The 22,582-nt window shown below is 48.7% G+C and overlaps 1 protein-coding gene and 1 pseudogene across 2 annotated transcripts in view; one reads left to right on the plus strand and one right to left on the minus strand.

Annotated features, from left to right (window-relative positions):
• LOC144134476 (uncharacterized) overlaps positions 1–13,521 on the minus strand; it is a 31,030-nt gene extending 17,509 nt beyond the window's left edge. Inside the window, exons 1-2 of the mRNA XM_077667386.1 lie at positions 12,761–13,521; positions 29–276 (exon numbers count right to left, since the gene is read on the minus strand). Of these exons, the coding sequence (XP_077523512.1) occupies positions 29–276; positions 12,761–12,806 (294 nt within the window). The 5' untranslated portion in view covers positions 12,807–13,521. The remainder of the gene's footprint in view (positions 1–28; positions 277–12,760) is intronic.
• LOC144133248 (cyclin-dependent kinase 9 pseudogene) lies at positions 5,954–7,551 on the plus strand (annotated as a pseudogene). Its single transcript, XR_013315016.1, has one exon. The product of XR_013315016.1 is annotated as a cyclin-dependent kinase 9 pseudogene (transcript).
• Positions 13,522–22,582: the final 9,061 nt, after the last annotated feature.

The following is a 22,582-nucleotide window of genomic DNA, read 5'->3' on the forward strand; positions in this document are numbered from 1 at the left end:
CGGTAGGCGGGCTGCGGCGCGGACTCACCCTGTGGTAAGTCGTCCACGACGCCTTGTCGTACACTGGCCACAATTCGTCGCCCAACACCAGGAAGCTGGTGTAGACAAGGTAGTCGCAGATGAGATTGTCGGCCACCGCATCCGAGTCGTCGCGATTGAGGCCACCCCCGATGGTGCAGAAGAGGATGCCCGGCCGCACCGTCGTCGTGGTGGTGGTCACCACCACGGCGCCCGCCAGCGTCGTGGTGTCCATCTTCAGACCCTGCTGCGCCTCGACTGCAGCGGCCCCGTCAGATCCCTTTCACACCACACGCCTATCACTAACACGAATAGGACGCGCTCTGAACGGCACAGCCTGCTTTTGCACAGGAACACCGGAACTGCATCTAAATTCTGCAGTGCTTACTTTTAACGCGAAGTTTCGTGGGCAAGGCGTGCATGTCGTCGTCGAAGTAGCAGTAGTTAGTAGCAGTACTACTACTACTAGTACTGCTACTAAACTACTACTACTACTACTACTACTACTACTACCGCCACTACTGCTTCTACTGCTACTACAACTGCTACTATTATGCTAAATGTCCCCGGGAAAGGCATGTCTGTGTTTGCAGTCATTTAGCGTCGGCATTATAAGCTGCATGCGCACCCGAAATTAATAATAATAATAATAATTGGTTTTTGGAGAAAGGAAATGGCGCAGTATCTGTCTCACATATCATTGGACACCTGAACAGCGCCGTAAGAGAAGAGATAAAGGAAGGAGTGAAAGAAGAGAGGAATATGGAGGTGCCGTAGTGGAGGGCTCTGGAATAATTTCGACCACCTGGGGATCTTTAACGTGCACTGACATCGCACAGCACACAAAGCTGAAAATTGGTTTTGAGGAAAGGAAATGACGCATCAACTGCCTCGCATATCTCGGTGGACACCCGAACCGTGCCGTTAGGTAAGGGATAAAGGAGGGAGTGAAAGAAGAAAGGAAGAAATAGGTGCCGTAGTGGAGCTCTTCGGAATAATTTCGACCACCCGGGGATCTTTAACGTGCACTGACATCGCACAGCATACGGCAGCCTTTTGCGTTCCGCCTCCGTCGAAACGCGGCCGCCGCGGTCGGGTTCGAACCCGGGTACTCCGGCGAGTACCACCCGAGTAGCACCGAGCCATCGCGGTGGGTGTGCACCCGGCCCCTCGGCTCAGGCATGCGATGTTGGTGGCTGCCAGAAGCGGTATGTGGTATACCTCCATACTGAATATATTTACTAACGATCAGTCTCCACGGCAGGCAATCTCCACGACGCGCGCGACTGCATGGAGCGGAGGCTATGAGCATCAGTAAGTCGAATAACTTCATCGGTTTATAACGAACAAATCAAGGAATACTCGAAAAATATTTTAAAAAATTATTTTCAACCTAAGAAAGAAAACTGCATGCCGTCACAAATGAATAATAATAATAATAATTGGTTTTTGGGGAAAGGAAATGGCGCAGTATGTCTCATATCTCGTTGGACACCTGAACCGCGCCGTAAGGGAAGGGATAAAGGAGGGAGTGAAAGAAGAAAGAGGTGCCGTAGTGGAGGGCTCCGGAATGATTTCGACCACCTGGGGATCTTTAACGTGCACTGACATCGCACAGCACGCGGGCGCCTTAGCGTTTTTCCTCCATAAAAACCTAGCAGCCGCAGTCGGGTTCGAACCCGGTAACTCCGGATCAGTAGCCGAGCGCCCTAACCACTGAGCCACCGCGGCGGGCCCATCACAAATGAGCGATTTCATAAATTAGAGTGGAATGCGGTTGCATTATATTTCACATTCGTCGCAGCTTCTGCTGCAACTGGTGGGTTTACGACAGTTTCCTTGCAATCGTCGGTCCGTCAACCACCATATTCAGTGCTAGCTGCAGCGGTAGGCATCCGTTATGCTGTGATGGTGCCGAAGTTGGCATACATAGTATGTATGTTTGATTTATATTGTCTTGTCTAGGTTGCTGTCTAGAAACTAAATTGCTCAAAACTCGGTGGGAAAATTATGAGGACGTCACCTGACCACGTGACCTCTCTCGGCCAATCAGAGTGGTCCACGAGGACAAATTGATGACGTCATCTGGTCACGTGACACCTCTCGACCAGTGAGCTAAATTCTTCTCGGACATCGGTGGTGTTTTGGCACGACGACTTCTTCAGTGCTGTCGCATTTAAGATGGCTGGACGATTACGCTTGTGATTAATGCGTTTATCCAGCGAAACAGGTCTGTGCGTCTGCGATTATGAATTGCTCTTCTTGTCTGTGAAGCATGCTCGCGATGACGTCACGGCGCTGAGGTTACTTAGGCGGCTGAGAGAGCTCTACGCCGGAAGGCTCCGTTTGCGTTGAAGCACGGCGTATGGTCACGGTACGCCTGTGGACAGTAAAAAAAACTGTGTAGAAGGTATACAAACTCTAAGATGGTCAATAAATATATATCCACGCTAGTCGGTAGCAAAAAAAAAACGCTGAAACAGTTGAAGTAACAAAAATGCATTTCTTAATTAAAAGCCAGAAGAAGCAAGGAATTGAGCTCTTTATAAGGTAATGACAACAAAAAGCGATAGCCTTTATTCATCGCTTATACAGACGGCACTGTCATCTGCTAAGCGTCACAAGGTTGTCGCGTGGACCAGTAAGGTTTCGAAGCGTTCTCCAATTAGTGCAATCAAAGAGCTCTGGAGCGCTCGCTCGGATGACGTCAAGACACTGCGGTCACGCGATGACTTATACGACAGTATAAGGTTTTTAAGATTTGTGACTGCGGCTCAGGTATGATCATGTGGTTGGTTGGCTCTCCGAACCCAGAGCCAATAAGCCTCCCCTGCCGTATTTTTCCGCACAATCGAAGCTTGTTAAAACAAATATTTTTCTTCTTTCCTGTCCAAGGCTCTTTACAAGTCATGCCGGCATGTAACAGATGAAAGTATTGACATGCAAGTGGCGCAGTTGGAGGCGTCGGGCTTTCCTCGACAAATGACAGCTCCAGTAGCTGAAAGCTTGCATATGCAAAGGAAGGAAGCGTCACGTTTGAGTGACGAAGAGCAGTGGACAGGAAGAAAAGAAAAGTTAGCTGTGATACCTTACATACATAAGGTTTCACACATTCTTAAAAAGGTAGGTCTGCGGACAGACTGCGGAGCTTGTGCAGGATCACTTGCCCTGTTAAGATGAGTAAGCCCGGCTGTACTATCAGACACCGGAAGACCTTTGTCCCTTGTCGACAAGAAGGCCTATACAAGATTCTCCTGTTGTGCGGAAAATTCTTTATCGGGCATACGGGCAGATGCTTCTATGTACGCCTGAAAGAGCACGCAAGGAAAGTCAGCAGTGTTGGTGTTGACGGCCACTTGGCCGAACATTGTAGAACGTGTGACAGTGAGCCTCCCTGCCGACCGATGTTCGGAAGAACTGTTGTAAGCTGTTTTCACAGCGACCAACACACTCGAGAGATTGTTGAAGCATCTAATATTGCGCGAGTGGGGACTGGATGTGTCAGCACGCCGTCTATATCCTTGTCACTAAGAGAACTTGAATTTTTGGCGCGAATAGGTGGTGCCGGCACGTGCTCAGTGCGCGTTTTCGGATGAGGGTGTCGCTGTCCTTTTCTTTAATAATAATAATTGGTTCTGGGGGAAAGGAAATGGTGCAGTATCTGTCTCATATATCGTTGGACACCTGAACCGCGCCGTAAGGGTTCTTTCCTTTTGCATTTTTCGGGAGTGTATATATTTTCACCCAATCATGCAATAAAACGTCAGTTGATAGCGCTTGTCCGTGTCCACTTGCTCGTCCCCTCTTCCTTTGTGTGGGGCGCATCACTACTGTGGCAGCAGAAGAGGAGAAAACATAGTCCGGCTGGTTCGGGCTTGTTTTTTCGGTGATATGTTCTATGAACCGCAAGACTGTAGAGGTTTTATCAAAAATATTTCTTACGGCGTGTCCAGAAAGAGCAATAGAAATTACTTCGACTATTTTCACGGTTTCCATTTCCCTACCTCCAAGTCGTAGGCGAAAGCAAAGAGAATGCGCGTATTTTTATTTCAGTGGGCTTAATTTGCGGCTATATCGTTTGTGACTGCAACCGTTTATTCACAGAAATCTAAAAAAAATAAAAGCGAAGCTGCCACTGGACTATATCTGAAAGGCACGCCAAGCGTTGGTTGACTCCGCCTGCCTACCGCGTTCAGTATAAAAAAAAATGGCGGGAGCCGGGACGCCTAATTTGATTTAATTAGGCCAATCGGCTGCACAGGACAACTATTTGAAGTTTCGAAGAATGCTAGGAACGTGTACATCAAGTTCCCACGGTAAAAAAGACGAGTTCAGATTCCGAGTGCACCTTTAAGAGTCAACGTATGGTGCGGCATTTTCAACGACGAATCGTCGGTCCTGGCTTGTATGAAAAGTCACTAACTTGGAGAGAGTACTGCGAAGAAATTCTGGAAGGAGAAGTGGCAAGATTTCGTTGGAGACCTGCCTCTCCAAGTGATCAGGGAAGCGTGGTATGTACCGTAGAGCGCCAGCGCATTCTTCTGGACGTGCTGTGAAGCATCTGGATGGAAAGTTTCCACTGCACTGGATGTGATGAAACTGCCCCGTCCCATGTCCCCCGATGTCTCCAGACTTTACCCGGGCCCCTTAGACGACTTTTGTGTGCGTGTGTGTGTGTGTGTGGGGGGGGGGGGGGGTATATAAAAACGTGGTTTTCATTGATGAGCCTGCTAGTGTAGAAGTCCTATAAAGGGACATCGGTATGATTTCGATGGGCATATTCTAGTGCAACAGAGTGGTCTTTGTGGGCATTCGAGTCGAAGGCTCTGCGTGGACCCGTATAACTTAGAAATCATTTTTAAAAATCGCTGCTCGCAGTAATTCGCAAGCGATTAGGGCGACACCTCACCGACCATGCGTCCCCTCCCCAATGACGTCAGTGAGCAGACTGGGCTAGCGTGGGCAGACAGAGCCGGCAAGGCTGCTCGTCTTGTACGATTTCCACAGGAGAACCAGGAGTCCGAACCGCGCGCGCTGGGAGCGGTCGGCGCCGCCGTGCTCTTCGAGGCGCGTTTCGGTGCGCTGCGTACCCTCGTGTACCGCCCCCACTACGATCCCCCCGCCGACATGCAAGCCGCTATCTGCAGAACTATCTGCAGGAGCGTTATCTGCAGAGCCTGCGGAAAGCAAGAGCTCCCAGAGCACTTGACTTGGCGCCATGCTTGCCGGAGCAGATCGCGGAGGCCACGCTCCACTGCGACAGGTTGTTTCTCTCACACAAAGATGGCGCCACTTTTCTACGCGCGTTGGGATTTGAGGCAGTCGAAGAGGATGACGAAGTAGAGCGCGGTGCAACCAAAAATAAGGTTGGACCCATCAAAGCCCGGCTTGATTGATGGTGGAAAATGACGCGACGGTGATAGCGGTGTTCTGGTCCACTGACTACACCTCCTTCCTCCATGGACTACACCGACACGGACGCGGTGCGCTTGTGTTGAGACTTTTAGTTATGTGTGTCTCATTTTATTTCTTTTATCAATTTCTTTCTTACTCCGGCTAGAAAACATGTTGTATCCTCCCGCTACAAAGGGTTGTGCCACATTAACATAATCACCACCACCATCAACAGCAGCAGCAGCAACCACTGGTGGCAGCACTTGTTACCACTTCGATTCAAAGAGGAGGCTAAAATTATCTATCTGTCGTAACTGGCTGTGACATAAGCAGAGCTGACATAAGGTTAGAAGTGTAGCACTTAAAATATATTTAAGGAAAATGACAAATTCAAATTCATAGACCGATTTATTGCATCAGTAAAGAAATATGAAGAAAAAGAAAAAAGCAGGTATGATGGCAACTGCCATCAACCAGTTTCAAAGGGGACCTTTCTATCTTCCATCCATCCATCTGTTAGCTCTTGCTGGCATTGCTGGACGCCATAGCGGCACAATAGCGGCCTTAGGCTGAACGCGAAATGAACTCCAGCGTGTGTAACCAGCAGCAACAGCTCGTGAACAAACTCGAAGACTTCGAATTTCCCTATTGCGACGATGTCGCCAAATACGAGAAGATCACCAAGATCGGCCAAGGAACGTTCGGAGAAGTGTTCAAGGCCGGACACAAGCAAACAAAGAAGCTGGTTGCCCTCAAGAAGGTGCTTATGGAGAACGAAAAAGAAGGGTTTCCCATCACAGCCCTGCGTGAGATTAAGATCCTGCAGCTTCTCAAGCACGAAAACGTGGTCAACCTGATCGAGATCTGTCGCACCAAAGCTACACCCTTCAACCGATGCAAGGCAACCTTTTACCTTGTTTTTGACTTCTGTGAGCACGACTTGGCGGGCCTGCTGAGCAACATCAATGTCAAGTTTTCACTTGGCGAGATCAAAAAAGTCATGCAGCAGCTTCTCAATGGCCTCTACTTCATTCACAGCAACAAAATTCTGCACCGTGACATGAAGGCGGCCAACATTCTCATCACCAAGGCGGGCGTGCTCAAGCTAGCCGACTTTGGTCTGGCGCGGGCCTTTTCCCTCAGCAAAACGGGGCAGCCCAACCGGTACACCAACCGTGTGGTCACCCTGTGGTACCGGCCACCTGAACTCTTGTTGGGCGAGCGGAACTATGGACCCCCGGTGGATATGTGGGGTGCTGGCTGCATCATGGCTGAGATGTGGACCCGCTCGCCAATCATGCAGGGCAACACCGAGCAGCACCAAATCAGCCTCATCAGCCAACTGTGTGGCTCACTGACGCCCGATGTCTGGCCTGCGGTAGAGAAACTCGAGCTGTACGCCAAGCTCAACCTGCCCAAGGGCCAGAAGCGCAAGGTCAAGGAGCGGCTCAAGGCATATGTGAAGGACCCATATGCACTGGACCTGCTGGACAAGTTGCTGCACTTGGACCCAAGTAAGCGGTTTGACAGTGACAATGCGCTCAACCACGACTTCTTCTGGACGGACCCCATGCCGTGTGACCTGGCCAAGATGCTGTCACAACATACACAGTCCATGTTTGAGTACCTGGCTCCTCCGAGACGCCGAGTGATGCAGCAGCAGCCACCGCAGGGACCCCACCACCTGCCCAAGGCCCCCTCCGATGGGCAGTACCACGACCGTGTCTTCTGACCCGAGCCCAGCTGCTGTGCTTAGTGTCATCAACTGCAGTGACATGCTAGAGCTTTGGTACTGCTGAGCATCCGCACCTCTCTCTGGTGCCTGCTGGTTACCCGCAGTGGGCATGCACCTATGTTGACTGTCATGTTCGAAACTTGCAGACATCCACCATCGTTGGCTACCTCTCAGACTCCAACTGTGGAAGGCATTCATGTGCCACATGACAGCTGCATGTCGGGATTCTCTCTGGACAAGGCGCTACTTGTGTAAAGTGTGAAAGGACTAAAAGTGCATGCCTTGCAATGTTGTCAGCTGTCTTTAGGCATTGATAAAGTGTTATAATGATAAAAATAAATAATGATAAAAAAGTATTGCGAGAGAATATAGCGCAGAGTAGGACAGGACGCAAGTAGAAACGAACAACACGAGCACTAACTTCATAAGTTGGAAGTTAGCACTCGTGTTGCTCGTTTCTTCTCGTGTCCTGTCCTACTCTGCGCTATATTCTCGCTATGATCATGCACCAACAAACCCAAAAAGCCAAGCTTTTGAAAAGAATATTGTATCAAGGCTTAGAGGCAGCTGACGACATTGCAAGGCATGCACTCCTAGTGCCTTGTCCGCCATGTTCCTAATGAATGTTTTCCAGGCTTTGATGAAAATAAATCCCAGCAAGTGCCTGGCAAGAAGGTAGAATGAGCCTGTTATGCAAAAGCAAAGGTGAAATAGATCGCATTGAGTCCTATAGGCCTGTAACAGTGACATCAGTATTGTATGGAATAGTGCAAGCCACCAAAGATCAACTGCAAAGTTGTACTGAAAAGGTGGAGGTTTTAGGAGAACTGCAGTATAGAGTCAGACAAGGACGTTGATTAGACAGCAACTTGTTCGCAGTCACCCAATGCATCGAAATTCTTGAAGTGAAGAACGACCAATGTGGATGGCATATTTAGGCACCAAGGGGGACTTACGACAATGTAAACAACAGTTGTGGAAAATTTTGGAAAAAGGATGTTTATTAAAAGAAATTTAAAGGAAAACAATGTGGCTATGAATTGGCACGAAATGGAAGGCGCAAAAAGAGTTTCGGTTAAAAAGGGACTTTGGCTTGGATGCTCTTTATTGCCACTCGTATTTATGCTCTTTAGGGAGATTTAATGGAAGATAGAAACGAGTGGATTAGGGTTTACTGTGTCATGGCAGTGAAGGGGCCAACTGGAGACAAGTCGCTAACTGGGATTGATATTTGCCGATGACATTGGTCTACCAGATGGCGCGAGAAGCCTTCAAGACTTGGCAGACATTTGCGGAAAAGAGGCAGGGGCTCTAGGGCAGATTTAGTGCTGAAAAACCAGGATTTGTGGTTTATAATAATGAGCCTGGTCTACTCGCGCTACAAAACTTAGGACAGGAAACATCAGGGTGCTTGCCAATGTTTAGACAAGAGTACTTGTCTTCGTCTGACGAAGGACAGTCCTCTTGTCGAAACATTGGCAAGCATCCTGAGGCTTTCCCCTGCCTTGTTCACTTTGTCAAGAACCATCAGACCAACCGGTCCCTACCATGGACTACAAAACTTAGTTACCCATAGTTAAGGTGTACAAATATCTAGATAAATGATGGCAGAGACTATATGGTGAGACCAGAGGGAGAAAGTAAAAAGAAAAGCAGCTGTCTGGAAGAATCGCGCATTCTGGGAATGTAATGAATATGAAGTTATTCGGGGAATCTGAAAAGGCGCAATGGTACCAGGCGTGACATTTGCAAACACTGTGGTATGCTTGGGATCTGCTACAAATATTCTCAGGTACTTATACCAATGTGGTATCGATACTACATGGAGGTGAAGAACTAGATGACTTGCTACTAAATACTAATCTCAAAGGGAAGAAACCGGTAGTAAGACAACCCTGAAACAGAAAGTACAATCCTCAGAAAACACTCACTGCCAAAAGAAAACGCTGGAGAAGCTGACGGAGCTCTATAGGACGGCTTAATCTAAAATTAAAAAGGGCAATTCCAAAGGAAAGGGAGTGGTTTATTTATCTGAGTCTAGGGCCAGGTTCTTGGTGACAAAGTGCTACCACTTATGACATTTTGCTGTTCCTGCTTACAAGGTAGGTAAACAGCTTTATTGATTCCCGAGAGAATCAAGTGGGGGGTGGGAAAGAAGCATGACGATGACGGGCCTTCGGGCTGCAGTGCTGCTGTAAATGGCCGGGCACTTTTCTGCCTCGGCGACCCCTTGGGCCCAGCCCATTGTCCAAAGCTGTATCTCCAGCTGCGAGCTGCGTTGAACAGCCTCCCATCGCTCCTGATGTTCTGACCCTTGCCACAGGGGCTTGGGTTTGTTAGGACAATTTAGAAAGATAGTCAACAATGGTGCTAGGACACAAGTGGCAATGAGGATGGGTTATAATGGAGAGAAGAAAAAGGGTCGTGACAGTGGCCGTTCGAAGCCTGTGCCATAAAATCTGTTTGCTTTCGAAAAGAGATTCATGAGGTGGAGGGTACATTAGGTGGGAATTTGTATAAAATGACGTGAGGCCGTGGTAGTTGAGAAGTCGATCCCTGGCATTGTGAGAAGAAGGCAGCTCGGCTGACGAGTGCTCTGGCTTGGCTGTGAGTAGCCCTGTTGCCTGTGTATTGTTCACTGTGTGCAGAGACCCAAAGGAAGGTGATGAGGCGAATAGGAGAGACGGGATGATTCTAGGGCTTCTGCAGCTAGAAAGTGGATTTTGTGATTGGCATGATTACTAATTGCTCTTCTGGACTTTGAGAAAGTATACTTAGCAAAAGAGCATGCAATTGCTCTTTCACTTCGAGGAAATCTGTAAAATTTGGAATGACTCACTGACAATTGGGTTTTGGAATTGGTGTACGGCGACTGATGTGAAAGGTGGTTGGTTCGAATATTTGGCTGTGTCTACATAAACTGCCGGAGTATAAGGAGGATTGTTCTTGTGCAGAGCCTTGGCTCTAGTTTTTAGTCTCTTGTTCAAGCTCCAGATGGGTGTTCTTGGGAAGCGGTGGGATGTAGAGATTATTACTGACAGTAGTGGGAGGAGTTGACATGGCCATGGTATGGCTGGGGAGGTTTATTCGGAGTCTGCACAGGAGTATTTGGCCTTTTTTGGTATGTGAGAGCCTTTATGGTATTGAAGGAAACAACTTCACAGTGCTAACAGACTGTACGGAAGGTAAGAACACACACTTGTGCATGTGGTTGCGTTCTTATCTTCTGTCCTGTCTGTTAGCACTGTTCAGTGGTTTCCATCAACATGCAGCAACCAGCCGTACTAAGCCCTCTTCTTGGATGGTATTGACCAATGAGGTGCACCAACCAGCTCTCCCAGGGTGTTTGAACCCCTAGTTGAAGAAGTTTCTCCGTGGGTGTTGATTTAGAGAGAAAGCAGTTTTGTAGGCTGTGTGGATAAGTCTACTGAGTTTTTCAGTTTTCATGGGTGTGAGGTGGAGTTAAAGGATGGAGTAGGTGAATCTGCATCGAAAAAAGGCTTGAATGAGGCGACGTGGGTCTGCTTCCCTCATGCTGCGATGGAGATTGGAGATGCTCTTAATTAGCAGCATGGATTAATTTTAGGGTCTCGGCATTGGAGCCATAGTCAGAAATATTGAGACCTAGAATTTTTTCTTTATTGAATACATAAATGATACTTCAAAAATTTATGGGCCCATAGCTAAAGCAAGTTTTGGCCCGTAGTCATGCACGCTTTGCAGCACAGTAACAGACTTGAAATCCGAACAGTGCAAATGCATGTCAGTCATAACACAAAAAAAGAGAAAAAATAAACACTGCTCGTAACTACTACATATTAGTTGCATAGAATGGCGCACACTGCAAAAACGTGCTCCTCCGAACCTCTCACCCTGTGACTGGTGGCTCCATCACTGCTGCGCACCACAGTAGCTCGGCAGTTATGGTGCTCGGCTGCTAACTCAAAAGACGGGTTTGATCCCTGCCACGGCGGTCGAATTTCGATGGAGGCAAAATTCCAGAGGTCCGTGTACTGTGCGATGTCAGTGCACGTTAAAGAACCCCAGGTGGTCGAAATTTGCAAAGCCCTTCACTACGGTGTCCCCGGCCCTTCATTACGGTGTCACTACGGCCCGAGTCGCTTTGGGACGTTAAACCCCCACAAACAAACAAACTGCTGTGCGCAAGAGGCTCTGCCGACTTGGCAGACAGCTTGCTTACGAAAGGAAGCGCACCATTTCGCAGCAGGCTTCTGCAGTGCTGTGGTTGTGCTGCTTCCTTTATGAAACGCTCACTGTACTTTCAAAACACCACCTTGAACTATCTTTTCAATTGCTGCAATAATTGCTTTAAAAAGAGTCTCAACACTGCTGAAATATTTGAGGGACTATTTTTTTCCTTCTTGGGCCCTGATTGGACAAAATAAAGCTACCTTTCACAGTGCTGCAAAAGAGTACTTGTACGATGAAGTATGGTATTCTTCCTCCCTAGTGCAATATCTTCCAGTTCTGCACTTTGCATTTCAGTTCATGCTTGCATGTAGTACATAAGTAAACTATAATTGCCTTTCGAACTGCTCTGGAATGGGGCATGTAAAAGAAAAAAATTCAGAATTAACAGTTCTTTCGTGTCAAACATAGCAGCAAACTTTTGCACACAGTAAAGCGAATTTCTTCGCAGTATTTCGGCATTTGTTTGAACTTGTAATGCAGTCATTTCACGCTTTGCGGGCTTCTTAAGTCACATCATATACCCATCAAGTACAATTGGAGGGACTTGTCTTATATACGGCACCAGAACTCCATTATCATCATCTGCCCGCAGCATTACCGCTTTGGCGTGGACACTGCTATGCATTAGCTATGTCAGGGCCATACAGATGCGGTGCGTGCCCAGAGTTCGTGTCAAATCTAGCCCACGCCAGTTCCCTAGCGTCCAGTTTGGACTTGGCAAAGCACTGGCGAAGCCAGCAAATGTATTCTGAAAGAGGATGGGAGGAAAGAAATTCACAGGGACACCTAATTACATTGAGTCGGCATTACGGTAGCATTAGAAGCTGCTGATGCCTTTAATCGAGTTTTGTGCCATTCTTTCATGGCTGTGATTGCGGGCCCCAACACATCTGTCTGAACACAGCGAGATATCTCTTCGGGTCATCTAGTCTATGTTTAGATCATGCTACCCCAAAGGTGCTCAGATGTGGTGACATGGGCGCAATGAAGATACATTGAAACATATAGTTGTCATTTCTGGTCCCATGACGTCATTTCCTTTCCTGGAAATTATGTGACCGACGACATATTTTTTCCCAATGAAGCTTCTAATGTTATCGCATTGAAAAGAGAAATTACCGCGCCAAACAAAAAGTTACCTGCCTAATCACTGGTTTGCGCATTACTTCCAATAAATTGCAAAACGCACACGTCACACCGAGCAATCATTAAGGGATTGTCAACGTTATTTTGGGAGTGGGGGGCTGGGGTTTATTCCCTAGGTTCCACCCCTTGCAACTTTCAGTCTGGTTCTCTGCATGGCAGAAAGGGCGGCGGAGTCGCTCGGGGAGAGGAGGCCAGGACAACAGTGCGAGACCAGACGCTGCAGTGAGCGGAATTCGTGCGAGGTGAGGCGCTTACTGAACATGGTGATCCAGAAGCCCAGCAGGCTTAACAGCATCACCATTGCCACCAGGAACAGCAGGGCTTGTAAAATGAAACCTTTCACCCACCTGGGCGCAAGGAGAAAACAGCGTGGTGTATTAACGCGACAGTGTGAGAGCTGACGTTCGGAGGAAAAACCATGTAGGTTGTCACACTAATTGAGGATTGGTCCGAGAGGTCATGACGTTACTCCACAGTCAGCCAATGAGAGGAAGGCATAACGACAGACCCAGATAGTCGAGGGGTTGACGGGTATGCCAGCTGTGCAGCAGTCAGAGCGTGTGGAAAGTTTTCACTCCTCTGTGGTTGGCTCGCCGAGTCATGTGACAGGGCGCATAATATGGCTGGGATGGGGGGGAGGGGGAGGGGGGTGTAGAAGAGCGGTGGAGGAGCGTTTCTCAAAAAGGAAGTGGCTCCGAGAGGGAGGCTTGCGTACCATAATTGTGTTTGTGGAGTTGCCACTTATAACGCTGCCTCGTTCAGCTTCCTAAGAGTTAGGAGTTCGCATTTTTTATGCAGGATGCACAGAACCAGCAAGCGTGGGTACTGTATACTGTTGGCAAGTTTAAGGAATGTGCGTTCTGAGAAGGAACAAAAAAAAAAACTGGCCAACGATTAATGCGTTATGGTGTTATTGTGACAAACATCACCCCAGCTTGTTCTAGGCGAAATTTTTTTCACGTGCTGGTCGCCATATTATGCTTCCAAATGGTAACAAAACCTAGTCTAAAATATTGTGAGGAAATAAAATATCTTACGTGTGAATGCTATGAATTTCTTAAATGTGAATAAAAGACATTACGGTTTCATGCACGGTAACGTGAAATGAATTTGTTTTTTCCTCAAATATAAAACACGGAAAAAGGGACAAAACTAAAATTTTCAAAGATTTTGTGAAACTTTGCTTTCAAAGTAGTCATTTTAACTAATCTTCCAAGTTGTCCACAGACAAAGGAGCTGATAAATATGTTTCAGAGATCAAGAAAATTGTGTCTTGTCAAAAAAAAATTCTGAAGTTGAGAATAATTTTTTTTTTTTTGCGGCATATAACCGAACAGCAATGCCTCCCAGCAAGGACTCCCAGGGATCTATTAATGTAGAGAATTACCTTCTGCATATATGCGAATAAACTCATTACGCTATCGCGTCATTCCCTTAAGGCAGAGCTTAAGTATCACCTCCAATTTTTTCGACCATGGCGGGTTGCGCGAGGCCAAGTGGAATCTTGTGCTCCGGGTTGTGGCCACCCTCGGTGAATAGGGTGGCCCACGGTCATGGAGGAAAAAACTCGGGAGAAGCCCTTGCTATCTGAGCTGCACGCCAAAAATTCTGCCGGAAGTCACGTGCTTTCGCAACGACTACGGGGAGTCTTTGGGTGAGGACGCAGCCAATAGTAACGCTTGAGCAAGCACGCTGAGACGGTGGCCAAGTAGGGAGGGGGGAGCAGAATACGAATACGGTTTATTTTCATGTTTGTTCAAAACATGGGGAGATGGAAGAAAAAGCTACTGAACAGCAGCTTGAAAAGCTTCCACCCCCCTTGTTTACATAGGCAACAGCAGCTCATACAAGATACATATACAGATCAGTGCGTGCGCGCACACACACACACACATGCACACACACACAAACCGGTTTGATGCATATTATATACATCAATAAAAAATGGCAAAAGACAATTTTGGTGAAATGTACAAGTACAAAATGCAGTGTAAGTATGCATGGTTGAAAATACTTAAAGGATTTGAAAGAACAGCAGTTATAAAACCAAACAGAAGAATTAACAGGTACACAGAGCATACAGATTAAACCAGAGAAAAAAATTTTCATAAGAGGTAGTGCAGAGGTAATACATGTGTTGCATTTGAGAAAAAAAAATAAAAAAGAAGGGATTACTTTTTCTCAACGCTATTTCTAAACAACTAAAGGAATAAATCTCTGAATTCTGTTTTCAAAATGCTCATCAGATAAATTTTGTTACGAAAAAAATTTAATACACTTGGTACTGTGTATCGTAACATTTGTTCCCTGTAATTAGTGCAGTTATGATGGACTTTCCAATGCTCAGGATGCCTAGTTGTATTATAATGGCTATTCGTTTGAAAGTTTCCCAGATTAGTTATGAGATTAATGCCTTGTTTCTTTTCATCCCTTAACTTTTTACAAAGGTGATAGTTATACAAGTTCTCTATGTTAATTAGTCTAAACTTTCTAAGCAAGCTGTCTGCTGAGTGGTCTAGTGAAGAATTTGCGATAATTCGGATTACTTTGTTTTGCATTACCGTCAGTTTCCTGACGTTTGTTGAGGTTGTCTTGCCCCACACTAAAAAGTAGTAATTTATGCGCAATAAAAACAGCGAATGATAAATTATCAGTCTTGTGCTTACAGGAAATAGGTCTTGATGCCTGTAGATTAATCCTATAGTGCGAGCTAGGGTCGTAACAACATGATCAGTGTGCGAGTCCCACAGCATGTGCTCTGAAAAAATTACGCCTAGAGTTTTAAATTCTGTCACAATTTCTATCGGCTGACACTGTATTTGAAGAAGATTATTTGGAACAATGTCGCTGCCCTTCGCTCGGAAAACGACTGCTTTAGTTTTTTGGGTATTAATAACCAAGCCATTGAAGGAACACCAATCATGAAGCTTACTTAAAGTGCTGTTTGCACGATTAACAAGTCTTTCATAATCGTCACCCTCGAAAAACAGGCTGGTGTCATCTGCGTAGACCAGGAATTTCGTATCATCATCAATGTTAACAATGCCATTTATGTAAATATTAAATAAACACAGTCCCAAAATGCTGCCCTAAGGAACACCAAACAAAGTAGATTTAAATGTGGAGGGGCTGTTTACTGAAACAGACTGCATGCGAGCCAGCCGGCTTCCTCAAAGGTGGTGTAACCTCTTCTCTTGTGTTGTTCCTTTCCTCCATGCCCGTGCATCCACCATGTCGTCGAATTTAGTACACCTACTTAATATATGTCAGCTTTGCCAACATGCATTCGTGTCTCCCGCTTCCCTCATGGGATTCAGAGCCCAGAAAACGGGTCTTGGTGGAATAATTCCACACGTGACAGGGAGAGACTGATTCAGAATGTTTGCCTCTGCTTTCTAGGTGCTCAAGCCGATACGGGGCATTGTACAGAGGGCTTGCATTGGCGATTTCACCGCGACTAGCCATTTTGGCTGGCTTAGATAAAGAACTCACTGGCCAGAACATTTATTCACATGACTGGAGTGTCTTGTGGAGGACGCCAGACCGAAGGCTTTGATGGCACCCACCTTCTAGCCGATGGAGACGCGCGTTCATTTTTACCCCTGCTAAGCCTTGTGAATACAGCGGGACCACGGTACAGTCGAACACAGCGTGCGCACTGGCAAACGGTTTTGACCGTGCCGCTAAAACCGGACTAAACTGCACATGGAACCGGGGAAGCAGCGAGGAGGTTGGAGAAGTGGGAATTGCAATTTGCCATATCGAAGCGTTACGATCGAACTGGCCTACTCAAAGCGAAATAGCCAATGGGTTTCATTGTAGGTCCATTTTACTTCGTTGTAGGAAAATTTTACTGAGTAAAAACGATCGAGGTACAAAATATGTGGGTTCCAACGAGAGCTTCCTGGTGAAATTGCCATTTCTTTCGTTGCAGCGAAGTTAGACTGCATATGGAAAGCGAATCGCAGCGCTGCGCGCACGACCCCCCCCCCCCCCCCCCTCTCCACATAAGAAACGGGAGATGGAAAGAAAACTTACGGTGGTCTCTTCATTTCAACTGAAAAATAAAATGACGTTTTTTATAGGAAGCACGGTATCGCCGCTGGATTATTTTTCACGTTGATAGACTTTAGAGGCATCCGTATCTGTGAGCGTGGAAGCGCGTGCATAGTGATTATTCTAAATGGTATGGATAGAGGGTACAAATTCGTCACGGCAGAGAGGAGGGCGGGAGCCCCAAACTATTGCTTTGCATTTTACTTGGATAGCATTAGGGTCCACATTCCGCAAAAAATGGGGCCATGTCACGTCGAAATTCGCTGATCGGTCGAGCGAGGTCACGTAACCTTGTGACGTCATCATAACCTGCCAAGATGGGCGATCCTGATTGGCTGAAGGGCCACGTGGCCTTGTGACGGCATCACAGTCTGCCCACCGGGGCAGTTGGGAAATAATGATTAGCCGAGACAGGTCACGTGACCTCGTGACGTCACAACAACCTGCCCACTGGGTTGTCTACTAGGATGCAAATGTCTTTATCGTCACAGCATAGCGCGCATCCTTGCTACGCAGCTAGCAATCGGAATATGCCTGTTGATCGACCGAAAATAGCAAAGAAACTGACACACACACCCACACACACACATAAGTTGCAATGGAAGCTGCACTCCAAACACTAATACGCCTATATGGGAGTAAAAAGGGAGTATGCCGTCCTCCATAAAACACGCCCTTTTATAAAAAGCAGTGTGTTAGGGAACAGCCTCCTGCATTTTTGCTCATTTCTGTTTAGTGCGTGTGACAATTGAAATCTAATGATATCGCATTTTACTAATACGGTGGCGTAAGCGTCCCCATAGTTTTTCTGCAAACAGAAATACTGCATTCTTAACATTATAACAGGAGATCCGCGTAGAGGCAAGTTTAGAGGACCGTCGCCTGAATAAAAATATCTCACACAAGCTTCCAATACCTTTCAGTGTAATATGCATAATCATCAGTTATAAGGCAGTCCAATACGATTAATCGTTATATATATATATATATATATATATATATATATATATATATATATATATATATATACATATACATATATATATATATATATATATATATATATATATATATATATATATATATATATATATATTGCCACCTGGTGTTCTCAGGTGGCGCTGAAGTGTCTTCGAAGACGTTGAAGTGTCTCTCGCTGGCTGGCTGGCTGCTTGCTGTATTCTGCTGGTTAGCGACCTGCCTCCCTGTTTTCCGTTACATATTTTGGTGTAGGCGCTGGGTAAAGATCCCTGTATATGTCTCATACTCCTCCGGATACCCTGGGCTCCAGTCCTTCGCTAGTGGACACCCCCGTGCACCGTGCTAGCCGGAGAAATCAAGGCCTACCTCCCGAACACGGGCTTTTGGAGTCTGCCAGAGCACCCACCCATCGACCTGTCATGCCAGCTGCTGCCTACTACACCTTGCAGAATCCGCGACTGCCCAAACCATTCCACGGCAGTCAGCTCGAAGACGTAGAGGACTGGCTTCTCGAGTTTGAACGCGTGGCCTCATTCAACCAGTGGGACGACGCCGCTAAACTTCGAAACGTCTTCTTTAGTCTCGAGGATGGTGCACGTACCTGGTACGAAAACCGAGAAGACGCCCTAACATCATGGCACGAGTTCCGCCGACGCCTGCTGGAGACCTACACCAGCACGGATCGTCGAGAACGGGCTGAACGGGCTTTGCAGTCTCGCATTCAGATGCCGAATGAGACTGTAAGCATGTACGTGGAGGATATGACTCGGCTCTTCCGGCGAGCTGACCCGGCCATGCCCGAAGATAAAAAGGTGCGCCATCTCATGCGCGGCGTTAAAGAGCAACTTTTCGCTGGCCTCGTGCGCAGTCCACCTGGGACTGTTGCTGAGTTTCTCTCGGAGGCGGTCACGATGGAGAAGATGCTCTTGCGGCGGTCTACCACCTACGACCGGCCGGTACTCGCCGCTTCACTTACAGAGCCGCTTCCTGCCTTCGGGGCTAACCCTGGTCTTCTCCGCGACCTGATCCGCTCCGTTGTGCGCGAAGAGCTCCAGGCGCTTTTCGGTGCTCCCCTGCCGACGGCCGGCTCTCTCGCTAGCCTGGTCCGCGAAGAGGTTCAAGCCTTGAGACCTTCGTTCCCGTCCGTTGACCCGCCGCCTTTACCAACGGAGTGCCGTCGTCCAACGTACGCTGAAGCCTTGCAACGTCCTGCGCCCTCTTCGGCGCAGTTTCCTCCGTCCAATCAAGGCTCGCTGTTTTCCGCACACCCCGACACGTGCTACATCGACAATCGACGATCACCCCAGCGGAAGACGGACCTGTGGCGTGCTCCGGATCGGCGGCGTCTCTGCTTTCACTGCGGGGAACCCGGTCATCTGTATCGCCAGTGCCCGTATCGACAGCTTGGGCTGCAGGGGTTCCCTATCGACATGCCCCGTCCACCAAGAGGTCAACGACCCCGGGAGATCGAGGACTACGTAGCCCAGCAGCGCATGGCGACAATTCCCCAGCGGCAGTCTCGGTCTCCATCACCACGCCGACCTTCGCCACAGCCCCAAAGCTCCTCCTGGATGGCGCAGAGACGGTCGCCAAGTCCCCGCCGGGAAAACTAAAGAGAGCGACCTCAGGGGGCGAGGCCGCTGGCAATCGATACGAACAAGACCCCCCGACAACGCGAACAGCGACCGACCGCGATTTAAAGGCAACGACTGCAGTACCTGAACTCGGAGATCGATTCTCGTTGGATATACCCGTGCTTCTCGATGGCTATAAGGTTAGTGCTTTGGTGGACACTGGCGCTGATTTCTCGATTTTAAGCGGAAAGCTAGCGGCGCTTCTTAAAAAAGTAATGACACCATGGTCCGGCACGCAGATTCGCACGGCTGGCGGACATGTCGTAACTCCGCTTGGCCTATGCACAGCAAGAGTCCAAATTCGCAGCTCCACATTTGTTGTCAGCTGCCTAGTTCTACCGAACTGCTCCCGTGACTGTATCCTTGGCGTTGATTTTCTCCGAGAGTATGGAGCTATTATTGACCTCCGAAAGCGCACTGTCACATTTTCTACCGAGAAAGCTGATGTTTACTCCGAGAACTGTCCACGCCGCGCCGCCCTTAGAATATCCGCCGAGAGCGTTTGGATTCCGCCACGCGCCAGCGTTTTTGTGAGTGTTCACTGCGACGGACTACGTGAAGGGACAGCGGTCGCAGAGGGCAACCTGTCCCTTTTGCTCACCCACGGCATCTGCTCAGCGCGAGGTCTCATCCATCTCCGCGACGGCTGCTCTGAGCTCCTGGTGACTAACTTCTCTAACGAGCCCCGGCACCTTTTTCGTGCTACTGCCATCGCATTCGCCGACCCCTTAGCGGAGGTTTCTGAATGTTTCGCGTTCGAAGCTGTTAGACCTGTGCGCCCATCCCTTGACATCAGTCCGGACCTTTCGGTGACTCAACAGCGAGAACTACGTGCCCTCCTACTTGAATACTCCTCCTGTTTCGCTTCTTCGTCGAAAGTCCGGCAAACGGCTCTTCTCAAGCACCGCATCATTACGCCCGACGATGCCCGCCCCATCCATCAGCAGCCGTACCGTATCTCACCGAAGGAGCGTGAGGCGATCCAAACGCAGGTGAAGGAGATGCTTTCAGATGGAATCATTCAACCTTCCAGCAGCCCCTGGTCTTCACCTGTCGTGCTGGTGAAGAAAAAGGATGGGACACTCCGCTTCTGCGTGGATTATCGGAAACTGAACAACATCACCAAAAAAGACGTCTACCCGCTGCCTCGTATCGACGACTCGCTCGACAGACTTCGTCGCGCCCAGTACTTCTCCTCCATTGATTTAAAGAGTGGGTACTGGCAGATAGAGGTCGACGAGCGGGACCGCGAAAAAACGGCGTTCGTGACACCCGACGGACTGTACGAATTTAAAGTGCTACCTTTTGGGCTATGTTCAGCGCCGGCAACTTTCCAGCGGATGATGGATACCGTTCTCGCTGGACTAAAATGGCAAACTTGTTTGGTTTATCTCGATGATGTCGTCGTATTTTCCGAAACCTTTGCCGAACACCTTGAACGCCTGAGGACAGTATTAGATGCCCTCCGATCGGCCGACTTAACGCTAAAGCCCGAGAAGTGCCACTTTGGGTACAAAGAGTTGAAGTTTCTCGGTCACCTCGTGAGTGCCGATGGCGTTAAGCCCGACCCCGAGAAAACTGCTGCCGTCGCCAACTTTCCTGTTCCTGCAACAAAGAAAAGTGTGCAACGTTTTTTGGGTCTGTGCGCATATTACCGCCGCTTCATCGCCGACTTTTCAAAGATTGCCGCACCCCTGTACCACCTCACGCGCAATGATACACAGTTCGTGTGGGCTGCCGAGCAGCAGGAGGCTTTTGCCGAGCTGCGCAGACGACTGCTAACATCCCCTGTTCTTGCGCACTTTGATGAAGAGGCTGAAACCGAAGTCCACACCGACGCGAGCAACGTCGGCCTCGGCGCCGTACTCGTCCAACACCAAGGTGGCGTGGAAAGGGTCATCGCGTATGCAAGCCGCACGCTTTCTCGCGCTGAAACAAACTATTCGACCACAGAAAAAGAATGCCTTGCGGTTATGTGGGCAACCATGAAATTTCGTCCGTACCTCTACGGCCGCCCGTTCAAAGTAGTTACCGACCACCATTCGTTGTGCTGGCTTGCAAATCTTCGCGACCCATCGGGGCGCCTAGCCCGATGGAGCCTCCGCCTCCAAGAATTCGATTACACCATTGTGCACAAATCTGGCCAGACGCACGAAGACGCTGACGCACTCTCTCGCGCGCCCGTCGGGTTAGCGGATGATAGCATAGAGGACGAGAGTGGTTTTATTGGAGTTGTCAGCGCCTTAGACCTAATGACCCGCCAGCGAGCTGACCCAGACCTGCGACCTATCATTGATTATCTGGAGGGCCGAGCTTCTGTCGTACCCCGACAATTTTCTAGAAACCTGCCGGCCTTCTGTCTCCGGAACGGCATTTTGTTTAAGAAAAACTCCAGCACTGTTGACCGAGCGCACCTCCTCGTCGTTCCGGCAGATCTCCGCGCCGATATCCTTCTTGCTTGTCACGATGAGCCGACCTCCGGCCACTTGGGCTTTGCCCGCACACTTGCATGCGTGCGCCAGGCGTATTATTGGCCCAAACTTTCTCACGCCGTCCAGCGTTACGTCAGAGGCTGCCGCGATTGCCAACGTCGTAAGGCGCCTCCTCTCAAGCCAGCGGGCTTGCTCCAACCTATTGAACCCCCTCGGACGCCTTTTGATCAAGTCGGCATCGATCTTCTGGGCCCATTCCCTGTGTCATCGGCCGGTCATAAATGGATCATAGTCGCGACCGACTATTTAACAAGGTATGCGGAAACTAAAGCGGTGCAGCACGGTACGTCATCTGAGATCGCCCAGTTTTTTATGCAACAAATCGTGCTGCGTCATGGCGCACCGTCCCACGTAATCACTGATCGAGGTACGGCGTTTACGGCACAGCTCATGCGCGACGTGTTCGAGCTCAGTCACACGAACCATCGCAAAACTACTGCCTATCACCCACAGACGAACGGGCTCACAGAGAGACTCAACAGAACGATCGCCGACATGATCGCAATGTACATAGACTCGCAGCACAAAACCTGGGACGAGATTCTCCCGTACGTCACATACGCTTACAACACGGCCACCCAGGAGACGACCCGATTTACACCATTTCGTCTGGTCTACGGACGTGACGTTCAGATGATGCTGGATGCAATGCTTCCATGCAGCACTGATGACCACCCACTCACGCCAGACGCCGAGCAGTTCGCTCAGCGCGCCGAGGAAGCACGTCAACTTGCCCGTCTTCACATTCAGCGGCAGCAGGGCACGGATGCACGCCGCTACAACCTCCGTCATCGGCACGTCGAATACCATCCGGGAGACCAAGTTTGGGTGTGGACCCCGGTACGCCGCCCAGGCTTGTCTGAAAAACTGATGTGCCGTTACTTTGGACCGTACCGAGTTTTGCGCCGCGTCAC

Source organism: Amblyomma americanum, chromosome 5, assembly GCF_052857255.1.
Source record: "Amblyomma americanum isolate KBUSLIRL-KWMA chromosome 5, ASM5285725v1, whole genome shotgun sequence".
NCBI lineage: Eukaryota > Metazoa > Arthropoda > Arachnida > Ixodida > Ixodidae > Amblyomma > Amblyomma americanum.